General features: G+C 43.7%; 1 protein-coding gene across 3 annotated transcripts in view; it reads left to right on the forward strand.

Moving 5' to 3' along the window:
- Positions 1-2,941: 2,941 nt before the first annotated feature.
- Positions 2,942-12,091, forward strand: part of MCOLN2 (mucolipin 2) — a 61,389-nt gene continuing 52,239 nt past the window's right edge. The window contains exon 1 of one of the 3 annotated variants that reach the window (XM_029229369.1): positions 2,942-2,952. Coding sequence is in view for 1 of the 3 variants with exons in the window: in XM_029229367.1 (XP_029085200.1) it covers positions 3,680-3,756 (77 nt within the window). In the remaining 2 variants the exon portion in view is untranslated. Of the gene's footprint in view, positions 2,953-3,648; positions 3,757-4,260; positions 4,407-12,091 lie in introns of those variants that run through there. The other 2 variants (XM_029229367.1, XM_029229368.1) reach the window with 2 other exon arrangements.

Consider the following 12,091-nt stretch of genomic DNA (forward strand, 5'->3'; position numbering starts at 1 on the left):
ATTGTTTTATTAGTACTTGCACAGCCTTGTGAAAAGTGCATGATGTGCTGCACCCCTCCTAGGCACATTCAGTCTCACAGAAAAGGGTAGCATTTTTTTCCTCCACATAAACTTCACTGTGAATATTGTTCTTGTCTGCCTATCCCAGAAACTTGTTGCATTTTTACTATTAGCCTGTCTCATGTTTTCTAGACTACTTAAAAAAATCCCCTTTAACATCGTAAATCAGTGAAAGTTTTATATGAAGGCAACCTGCTAGAGAAATTCAAGAAAAAGGTTTGTAAGTTTAAACTTCCATGTTAGAGTACATTATTGAGCAAAAGATTCTTCTGTTATTTGGTTATTGGTCATTATAAATGTGAATCAGGGTACAGAACTCTTTGTACTGTCATATACAGAACAGAACATAGACATTTGAAAGGAACAAAGCACAGCACAAAACAATGACTATTACCACCCAGTGAGAAATGAGCCAGGATCTTTGACATAAACAAATGATTTTTTGAAAGTGAGAAACATAATACCTATTGTGAATTAATTTACTAATTTAGAATTGTTAGATTTGGTGCCTAGAAACTATAATTCATATCTTAGTATGTGTGATATTCACAAATTTCAACGATCTGACTTCAACTATCCTTAGGTCTCATACTCCTCCCCTCTTCCCCATCCCCAGTTCCCTCAAACATGCAGGTGAAATTTTTCCTAGAGCCTTGCTATTTAAAGAGTGGTGAGTGGACCAGCAGTACCGGCAACATCTTCTAGTTAGAAATGAAAGCCCTCAAGTCCCATTCCAGACCCACTGAATCAGAGTCCGTTTCAATACCATCCCCTGGCGTTTCATGTGCACATTCAAATCTGAGATACTTGGAGCTGCCTTTTACAACTATTTCTCCCTCTATAGTGTTTTATAAGAACTTACCTACGGTTTATTTTTTAAATGATACTTTTATGTCTATCAATAATATATGCATCACCAATTACAGTTATTTATGTACACGTATCTCTTCTCTACTTTGCAAAACTAGTTGTAGATTATTACAGATGTGAAAATGTTTACAGAAAATGCTCCAAATTAGGACAGCTACTGAAGTGTAGCAGTGGTTAGTCATGTCTTAGCAGTGTAGTGGTGTGGTGAGAATAAAGGTTTAGGAGACTGAAAGATTGAATACAAATCTAGGACCTACTACATATTCTATGGGTGACCTCAGGGAAGTAACTTAAACATCTCTGAACCCATGTCCTCATTTTGATAGGGAGATGACAGTACACAGAACGCTGAGCATTCAGCGAGATAACGTATAAATCAACCTTGGTACCTAGTGGGGCTCAGGGTTTCTTCTGGCCCCTTTGAAGCACAGGGCCCTTGTACATGGTAGATGTTCTTAATAAATGCAACGTTGACAGTGGATTTTCCTTTTAACTACCCACTGGTAAGTTATTCAGTAGAATTGCCCTGCCTTTAAAAAACACTTGTAACGAGAAGTTTGCTGATACAAAAAGATGTTATCCCAGTTTACAATCCCCTTCTAAAGGGACTGTGGTCCCTAGTGGAGTCCTAGTATTTTGAAGTTAAGGGTTGTCCCTTTATAGTGGCTTTTCTTTGAATTAAAAAGGCTTAAAAATTCTTTAGCACAAAAATTGTATATATAGATACTATATATATAATATATATAGTATCTATATATACTATATGTATAAATATAATATTTCTTATACTTCCTCCAACACTCTCCAATGAAGTCACAGTTTGCCTCTTTACACCAGAGTCTACATCCTTCCCACAAGAACAGTGCTGTAACATTTCCTCTCCTTTTCTTCTAAAAAGGAGCCATGCCACCGTGGCACCCACCTGCAGGGACTGTGACTACACAAACGGGAACTTCCAAGCCTGTCTGTACCCAGTGGGCATCTCTGATGAAATGGACTCTAAAATAAGGCATTTGCCTAATAGCCTACTGGAAGTGACTTTCAAAAGGGGGCATAAAGAAAAAATATGTTGGGACTTCCCAGGTGGTCCAGTGGGTAAGGCTCCGCGCTTCCAATGCAGGGGGCCAGGGTTTGATTGCTGGTCAGGGAACTAGATCGCGCATGCATGCAACTAAGAAGTCCACATGCCGCAACTAAAAAGATCCTGCATGTGGCAACGAAGACCCAGCACAGCCAAAATAAATAAGTTAATTAAAAAAATAAATCTTAAAAAAAGAAAAGAAAAAAATGTTGCCTGCCATTTCAGTTTTACAAGGATCAAGCCATTAGCCACTACAGTGGCCCATGGACATTTTGGAATTCATGGAATTCCATGGACATGGAATTCAGGATGGAGAAAACTAGGGAGCATTCTGGGCTTTGTATACACCTAGATAGTTAAGATGCATATCTAAGGGAAAATTTCAGTGACCCCAGATTCTTTTCATACATAGAAAAGCACTAAAATCATTAACTTGAGATGTCTGTTCTTTGTGATTAGCAGTAATCTTTGGATGTTCCAGGACATGTTTTTGTTTTGTTTTGTTTTTTCCCACAGCAAAAAAATTCAGGCATATCCTGCCTCCTCCCTTACCTCGCATCAGCTACTCGGAGCTATCTGATGGACTGTTTGCAGGGCTTTAGTCCTCAGTAAGTTCCTTGAATAAAACTTAACTCACAACTTTTGAGTCGTGTGTTTGTCTTTCAGTGGACAGGGGTGTCAGTTATGTATGCTTTTATATATCTTATGTATTTCCAACTGCTTCTACCTGGAGATGCGTGTTAAAATAATTACCTGGCAGAATATTCTTTGCCTTGTTAAACCCAGAGACCTTTTAAACATTTGCTGATTGAAACAGCCTGGAACTCGCGGACTTTGCTGCTGCTGCTGCCACCAATAGGAATAGGCCTCCCTGGAAAAGAGGCTATTGGCTCGTCGGAACTTCCAAGTCAACATCACCCACAGCTGAAAGTGGCATTTGGGTAAGTGACCGCGACCCTCATCTCTAAGATTCATGTCCCGTTTCCGACAGGCGTCTTCCTTTGAAGACGGGAAGGGAGGGAAGAGCAGCAGTGGCTGCAGACCAGCACGTGGGCTTACCGAGTCCCAAGGCTCGGGTCTTGCAGGTCTGCGCCGTCCCTCTGTGCCCGCCCCGGCCACGTGGACACTCACTCCCCGCGCAGGAGGCCAGCTTCCCCGCGCGAGCTAACAGCGATTCGTTTCTCTTTCCCTTGTGCGCCCGTAGCACTTTTAACATCTCCGAAGCATGACCCTTGTCACAGAGTTTTGTGATCGTGCACTTCAGAATAAAAACACGTCAAAATGAATGAACTTTTCACTTAACGTGAAGTCCTGGAGGGAAAGGATCTGGTCTTTCTTATCTCGGTGCCCACAGTACTCAGCCCTAGGCTTGGCATTCAGTGAATATGGCCTGTGTCTTGAACGCATCAAAATACAAATGACTTTTAAAATGGGCAAAGGAATGGATGTAGGAAACAAGAAAAGAATGCCGAAATCAAGGAAAGAATGTAGAGTCAGGAGCCCCGCAGGGCAGGGAGTGCACAGCCCGGCCGCCCGGGGGCGGTGTGGAGGGCGCACCGGCAGCCCAGTGTTCCACCGCGTGGGCCCCTTTTGAAGGCGCTTCTACCCGGCCCTACAGCCCGGCCGCCACCCAGGAGGCCTCCTTCCTCCGTCGCTCCGGGCAGCACCATGGCTCGTGGTGTGGAGGCGCTGGACCTGCAGGTGTGGAGCAGAGCCTCAGGTCCGTCCCGGGGGCCTCAGTGCAGGTCAGTACCCCAGGGGCGATCGCCGTGGGGCCCCCCTCCATCCCACGGCCGTTCCTCTGGCGCCCACCGCCACCCCCTTCCCGGGCTGCTTTCCTCCACGGGTCTCCTGACGTGCGCACCTCTGCTCTATCTCCCACCGCCCGCCCCCTTCCACCTGCCTCCCGGGGCTCACAGAGGCCAGCTCGCTGACTCGAGGAAAAAGTGCCCCAGGGCACCAAGTTGAGACGCTCTCCTCAGGCTCCTCAGCCCGGGCGGGAGGCGACTGGGGGGAGGTGGGGACTCGGGGCGGGGCGGGAACGCCCGGCCACGAGCCCCTTCCTCGCCGGCGCGCTACGACCCGCCCGGCAGCCCGCCGCCGCCGCCGCCCGAGGGGGGCCAGTCGCCCCCGCGACTCGCCGCGCCTGCCAGAGGGCCGGGGTCTGCGCGCCCCTGGCGGCTGGTAGGAAGGGTAAGAGAGAGGCACTAAGAGGAGGGGGGCCCGCCTAGGAGGGATCAGACTTCAGGGGAGGCGTTCCCGGCAAGGCTGAAACGCGTGCAGTGAACGGTTTCTCCTGCTCCGAATCCCGAGAGCCGTGGAAAGTTTTGAAGGCGCAGGCGTGGCCCGGCAGCCCCGTCCTTTTCCCCAGGCCAGGAAGCAGAGGAAAGACCAGGTGATTTCAGGTTAACTGTCAGATGAGGCGCCTGAGCTGTGTCTTTCTGGGTATTGGACTCTGGAGAAACCCTCATCAAGTGGATGGCTTTCCTGTTCTAGACTAGAGCTTTCTTGCTGCCTTGCTTATAGTAACTGCTTGCAGTTAGTTAAATCAGGCTGGGCTTTGCCTTCCGGAACAAACAGGCCTTTTCCTCAGGTGGGAGGGTGATAGCGTGTTTAACCCCAATTCCTCTGCCTTTATGAAAAGGCGTACAGTTCAGCCCGGTGGCGCTGCCAGTGGGCCCCAACTTCTTGGTCAAAGCTCCAACCACCCAGCCGTGCAGCTGAGCTGGGGGCGGGTAGTGCGTACAAACAGGCCTTCGCTCCCCTGTTAAAGCTTGCAAAACAAATACAGTGGTGGGTGGTTAAACTTTCTTAAAATAGCGTGGAGACTTTCCTGCATAGCTCTCTCGATATTAAATACAAATGAACTTAACGCTAGCAAGGAAAGCCAGAATTCAAGAGGAGGATTTATTTGATCTCTGATCACTGTCCAGATAAGTATTTAATGAATACTTATATGTTTTTTGTGGTATATGTTTTTTAGACTTTTGACAGACCAATTTTGAATTAGAAGACAAAACTTTGGTGCAGCTTTTTTGGACAACTGGATACCTGTGAATGTCACATCAAAATGACTGGGTATCGTGTAATTTATAAAGCATCTCTCTTAATGCTAAGTGTTTATTTTTAATAGAGCAGAGGGGTAGAAGTTATACACTGCTTCCATCTACCGTAGCCCTAAAATCACTGTCCTAAAAGGTAGGGAGCAAATTGACCCTGGGTTTATTTACTATCTTTTGCTTGGACTGATAAACAGGCTTGTGCTTATGGTAGGTATGGTGTGTATAAACTTTTTTTTTTTTTTAACTTGAATTTAGGTTTTTTCTTAGCACATTTCCTCAGGACTTAAATGGTTTTATCATGTCCAGTGAGTATCTTCAGAAGCTACCATTCTTAGAGTAGAGGAAACACACTTGGGTGTGCACATAAGTAGGTTTTGAACGGATTCTAATTTTAAATATACATATGTCCGGTTGTACAGTACCAGTGGGAGACAGGATTTTGTTTCGTCACACACTGAGAATGGAATAAGTCCATAAGAAAGAGGTAGGAGAGGTTGCCTATGGATGTTAGGATGCAAATTCTGATACGTAATGTTGAGGGAATCAACTATATGGTTCTCCCAGACGTGGGATGTGGACTTCACACTTCAGGACCCGCTCACCATCTCTGTGATGCAGTAACCACACAGCACAAGTTTGGGGGAATCTGGTAGCTTCTTCCTGTTGAGTCAGCATTCTCGAGATTTTAGCTCATCTTCCTCTAGATACTTTAAGGTGAGTTAAACTCCCATTACTGTGAACTCTCCCTTCTTCTTTAGCAAACCTTCTGTAAAGCAGGTTCTGTGGCTTGGATCCTTTAAAAACAGGCACATTTCCCACACGTCTCCTGACCATTTCCATGCAGAGGTCATCGTAATAGTGCCAATTGTATGTAGTCTCCTGCACATAAAAACGGGTAAATCCTGATGAAGTGTTTGAGGGGGCCATGTTCTTTTCTTCCAAGGAGGAGCATATAAAATGTGTTGTTTTTAACAATAAAATAGTGCATATAACATGTCTTAATGAAGCAAGTAGGAAGAGTAGGGAGACAAATTTTATACAGAATGGCAGAGTATACAGAACTGAAAGTCAGGGATGATTGTATATGGCAGCTAATCACTTTGGCTAGGTCTCAGTGAAGTGAAACCCAGAATAAGACAATTTTTGAAACTTAATGAAAAAACAGGTGTCTTCCTGTGGCTACAGTTTTTAAAGTGGCCAAAATTGTGGCCAAAGAAAGCTTTTTTGGCTATGAAAATTAAATGTGGAGTCTTCTCTGAGGCTGGGCTGTTCTCTCTAGCTGAGGCCTGGAGTCCAAGCCCCACCAGTCAGTTCCCAAGAATGAGATCACCCTTCAGTGAGCTCTTACATCATGTGTTCTGGGCTTCATAGGGAAAAGTAATCTTATTTCCAGACCTCATTTTCTTTATCAAACTGCAATATTCTTTTCAGTATCAAATGCGTAAAGCCATGTTTTGGTCTGTTTACATATTTGTTTGCTTTGGCAATCTCCTGGGGTTTTTCCTTCCCACTTTCCTCAGCCTAACCCTAGCTGAGCTTTCTACTCTGTTTTGAGCTTGGACACCATTTTCTCTTCCCTGATGTGAGGAGAGAGCTTTTGGGGTATGTTGCCCATAGATATTTCTTTCTCCTCAGTTGGGGGGGCTGCTTCCTTTTTTCTCCTTTGAAGGTTGTATTTTGTTATCTCCCCTTGAATACATCTAGTGGTTTCAGCTTAAAAAATCCTGTCAGGCAAGAATTGGTGACTAGTGAGGCTAAAGATTCTGGAAAATTGTCCTTGGTACAATTCCAGAAGACCCGCAATTTAAGGGGTGAGCTTTAAAAAAATCCTGTCACCTATAGCAACTAGAGGGAATTGCTAGAGATAGTGTGCATCTAGGGGTTCCCCAACTGGCAATGAGGTGGGCTTGTCCAAAGATAAGTTAAACTCATCCAATGGTTTGAGGAAAAATGATTAATTATAACTTTAGTTATCATTTTATAACTTTTTTTATGTTCCAATAAACCTTGTTTACAAAAGCAGTCTACTGGCTACATTTGACCCTTGGTCCATAGGCTTTATACCTTCTTTTAATTTTACTTTTCCTTAGGGAGAGTCATCAGTATTATTGAAAAATCGAGCACTTATTGAAATTGAGCACTCACTGAAAGTGTTAGAGAAAGCAAAATGTAAGGAATGCCATAATTCCAGTCATCTTCTCCAGATTTAACTGCATTTGGAATCCTGTATTGCTTAGAAATGGAGTTTTTCTTTACTTTCCTCTCTGATTCAGGGAGCTGATGCTTCAGGATATGTTTTCATAGGAGGTATGGCTTGTTCAGAACGAGCACTTTTAAGATGTCAAGTCCTAGTTCTGCTTTCCTGCTGGCCTGAGGCAGCAAAGTGGTGATGAGAGATGATTTTATAGGAACTTGGTGGCACAGTTGTCTTTAGGGAAATTCCTGAAAGTTGTAGCATGCTCATCTTTTAAGGGTGGCTCCACAGGAAAATGAAAAGCCCCTACAGTCTTTTTTCTGGGTATTTCTCAGAATTAGAATGACCATGTCATTTATGTTCTGAGAGCTGTGCTGAGAAGGTAACTAAGGTTTCTTTCTTTGACCTTTTTTTTCTTCTCTTTAACTTCCTTTAACTGGGGCCCAACTACCCAGAGCCTGAGCTATCTGAACATTTTTTTCTCTCTCGTGAGATTAGCAAACCATGAGAAAATCAGTTCATTGTAGGAACTGGAGTGAAAAGAAAAAACCCATGTGGGAGTTTGGGATTGGGCTAAAATCTTCCATCTGCCAGATTGCCCTGGGACATTCACCCTACATGATTATTGCTGTAGAAACACCGAATTTTAGTCTCTGAATTTACTTCCCCTGACTCTCCACTTCCCATCTACCACACACAAACTAAGGACAAGGAAATATTTGATTACCTGATATGTATTATTAGACTCTGTGAAATAGCTTATTTTAACTCATAATGATAACTCAAGAATTTGTTAATCATCCAAAATCAAGAAAATATGGAAAACTTGAAGAAGAAAATTAAGATTACCTATGATACTACTTCACAGAGATTACCAAAAATTTTTTTTCTGGATTATGTACTTCTAGACTTTTAAATTATCTACATATAGAAATCAATGTCCACATTTTTGGAAAAATGAGATCTCAAGGTGTTTATTTTGTAACTTTGAAAAAATTTAACAATATGTCATAGACATGTTTGAGTCAACACAGAGTTACAAATAGGTTTGCAATGAACATTTTTGTAACCATCCTTTTGACTGGTTATTTAAACACTTGTAAGATAAATCCATAGACATTTGATTCCTAGATCACAGATACTCTTCTGATCTCATTCTCTTCTACTGCCAAGTGCCCTTCAAAAATTTACATTTCCCTTCAATAGAGGTGTTTTTTTTTTTTTGCGTTATTGATAAATAAAATTTAAGATAAGTAGATTTTCACCATTCTGACTGTTAGTAAATTTGTTGTTAAATGTTCATTGGCCTCTTTGGGTCCTTTATATATAACAGGATAAATATTCAGTTGACTTTCTCTTATTAATAATTTGGAACTCTCTACAGGTAATGGATAGTAAACTTTTGCCTGCTTAAATATATTGTAGACATTTTTTCCCAGTCTGTCTTTTAACTTTTTGAAGTCTTAATTTTTGTTAAGATCTGTCAGTTATTTTCATTGGCTTCTGAATTTTCTCATGCTTAGAAAGGCATGTTAGATTATGTTTTTAAAAATTCTAAATCTTATGCGTCTATCAATTTTATTTTTTAAATGTGTCTAAGTTTTATTTTTGCATTTGTTTTCAAGGAGGGCTCTAACTTTCTCTCTCCCCAGTGGATTGCAAATTTTCATAACAATTCATTGAATAATTCATTCTTTGGAAAGACTTCAGGAATATTAATTGAAACAAAATAGGGTTTTTATCAGCAAACCAAGCAACTAAATTACCTAAAACCCTCTAATGTATCTTGGCTAAGCAAGACTTTTCAGTATATTTTTAACATAATTTTTCATGTCAATTATTTTAGATTTTCTATTGTTTTGTTGTTTTTATTATATTTGTTGTTTTATTATTATAATTTGATCTCAATGGGTACTGGCTAAGGAAAAGTTCACATAGTTAGGGTTGTCATCTTTTTCACTGACTCATTTCTTTTTTCCAAAAAATTATTCACTGAACACCTATTATGTGTTAGGCAGTCTGCTTTATGCGGGGGATATAGTCATAAGTGAGACCAGGCCTTCATGGAGTTCCCTTGTAGGGAAGACCAGCAAAGATTGCAGTCTCAGTTATGAAGGAAATTGATGAGAGAGGCTGTGGGAAAGGCCTCTTTTAATAGAGTGATCAAGGAGCCTGCTCTAAAGAGGTGCCACTTGAGCTGAGACGTGACGATGAGAAGGATCCAGACATGCAGAGCTGGGGGAGTAGCAGTGGGGTAGATGAAACAGCAAGTGCACATGCTCAGAGCCAGGAAGGAGGTGTAGTGGGGTAGTGAGGAAGGGGAAGAGAGGGTATGGGAAGGAGTGGGCAGGAAACTTTCAGGCCATGGTAAGAGGATTGGATTTTAGTCTAAGAGCAGGGGAAGCCATACAGGGTAGGGAAGTGATGTCTGTCTTAACACTTTTAGAATTACCCCTCCGGCTACTATGTGGAGAATTGGGAAACTGTTGCAGTTGTCTGGTGAGAGTTGATGCTGCTGCTGGGACCAAGAAGGCTGCAGATGTAGAGAGAAGGGGACCACTCCATGTTGTGTTTTGGAGGAAGACTTGATTGAGTGGGTGTGAGGGTTGAGGAAAAGGGGAAATCAAAGCATGGCTCTGGAGCAAAAGTTCCTGTACTTTGCTGCACATTAGAATCACCTGGAAAACTTATCAAAATCTCAATGCTCAGGGCTTCCCTGGCGGCGCAGTGGTTGGGAGTCCGCCTGCCGATGCAGGGGACGCGGGTTCGTGCCCTGGTCCGGGAGGATCCCACATGCCGCGGAGCGGCTGGGCCGGTGAGCCATGGCCGCTGAGCCTGCGCGTCCGGAGTGTGCTCCGCAACGGAAAAAAAATCTCAATGCCCAGCTTATACCTAGGCATCAATTAAATCAGAATGTCTAGGGTTGGAAGCCAGACACTGAAACCTTTAAAAAAATTCCCGGGTGACGACTATGCAGCCAATGTGGAGGACCATTGACAGAATGAGGGATTGCAGCTGAAACATGTAGATAAGAGTGTGTGATCAGGCGTTGAGCAGATGTGCAGAGAAGAGGGTGGAGGGTTGGTATGAGAAACCTATTAGTCATGTGGGTGGCGTTTCAAAGAAGAGGTCGGATAAGGGAGTCTTCAAGAGAGAGATTTGCCAGAGGTGCAAATGTGGAAGTCCACATCCTGTGGATAGTATTTAAAGCCACAGAACTCCATGAACTCTTCTAGAAGGGAGGATAGAGGATAGAAGTGCCCTGGACAGTCCTGAGGCACCCTGGCATCTGGAAGTCAGATGGAAGAGGAGCCAGTAAAGGAGAGCCAGAGAAGCCCAGTGAGGCAGGAAGCAAACTAGGTGAGTGGGATATCCTAGAAGTGGAGAGATGAGGTTGTTCCAGGGACGTTGTGGGTAGCTGGATCAAGTGCTGCCAAGCCACCAAGCCGAGACCTGAGAAATGGCCGCTGGAATCTGCAGCCGGCGATGGTTTCCTCTGAGCGGGTTTAGAACGGAAACCCAGTGTTTGCTGTGGAGAATCTGAAGAACAAAAGTACCTCGAGGAAGTTAAATGCTGGATTCATTCCATCATGGCTTTACTTGCTTTTTCCTTTTCCTTTCAGTAACATTTAGAAGTCTCCTGAATTTACGGACTAGGATGCTGTGGTCTGCCAAAGTATCACACTGTTTTAAATAAGAGAAATTATGTTGGAAACATTAGTTTATTTGAATGTAACATTTTTTCCCTTCATTCGTGACCATCTTACAGGCCAATGCCCTTTAAGAAATATTAATTCAGGGATCAGAAGGAACACTGGACAAGGATTCTTACTGGATTCTTGGATCCAATTCTTATTCTAAATTGGATCCTTATGGTTGGGGGCAAGTCGCAACCTCAGGGCACCTTAGTTGCCTCGTTTGTAAAATGAGGAGGTAGGAACAAGTAATCTCTAAGGTAAGGATTTCAAACTGGATGCACGTTAGAATCACCTGGGGAGCTTTTTAAATACCCCCATGCCCAGACTGCACCCATACCAATCAGGCCAGAATCTCTGAGGGGAGAAGCAGGGCATCAGTACTTTTGAGGCGCCCCCGGTGACGTGGTGTGCAATCAGGTGTGAAAACAATGATCTGAGTTCTTGTCTAGCTCTAATACTTTGAGTTATTCTGTCCTGGGTATAAATACGTTCCTGGGGCTTCCCTGGTGGCGCAGTGGTTGAGAGTCCACCTGCCCATGCAGGGGACACGGGTTCGTGCCCCGGTCCGGGAAGATCCCACATGCCGCGGAGCGGCTGGGCCCGTGAGCCATGGCCGCTGAGCCTGCGAGTCCGGAGCCTGTGCTCCGCAACGGGAGAGGCCACAACAGTGAGAGGCCCGCGTACCGCAAAAAAAAAAAAAAAAAAAAAAAAAAAAAAGTACGTTCCTGCCTTAGACAAAATCAGAAAGAAGGGAGGAATGAATAGACACTGGGTGGCAGCTAGCAGTGTCTGTCATGGGAGGTCTCAAAATTTACCTTCCAGACTTCCTCTCACAGGAAGGGATTGAAGGATACTCTCCACAAAAATGAGGGAGTAAAGAAAGAGGTGGAAATGGGATCCAGGAAATGCTTCTACTTCTAGGGCTGCTACATCAATACATGATACCTATATGGGCCTGATAGGAGAATGCAGAATCCAATTTAGGAAGGAGGTGAAGGGAATTCCCAAACTGATGGCCTTGAATAAGGATTAGAAAGCAACCCATGTAGTTGGAACAGGAGGACGAGGGCTCCAGGAATGATGTCCCTGGGAGAAGGGAGTTGACAGGATGCCCAGCTTGGTTGAC

The sequence above is a fragment of the Monodon monoceros genome, unplaced genomic scaffold (assembly GCF_005190385.1).
Source record: "Monodon monoceros isolate NGI ecotype Baffin Bay Population unplaced genomic scaffold, NGI_Narwhal_1 Super_Scaffold_18, whole genome shotgun sequence".
In the NCBI taxonomy this organism is placed as follows: domain Eukaryota; kingdom Metazoa; phylum Chordata; class Mammalia; order Artiodactyla; family Monodontidae; genus Monodon; species Monodon monoceros.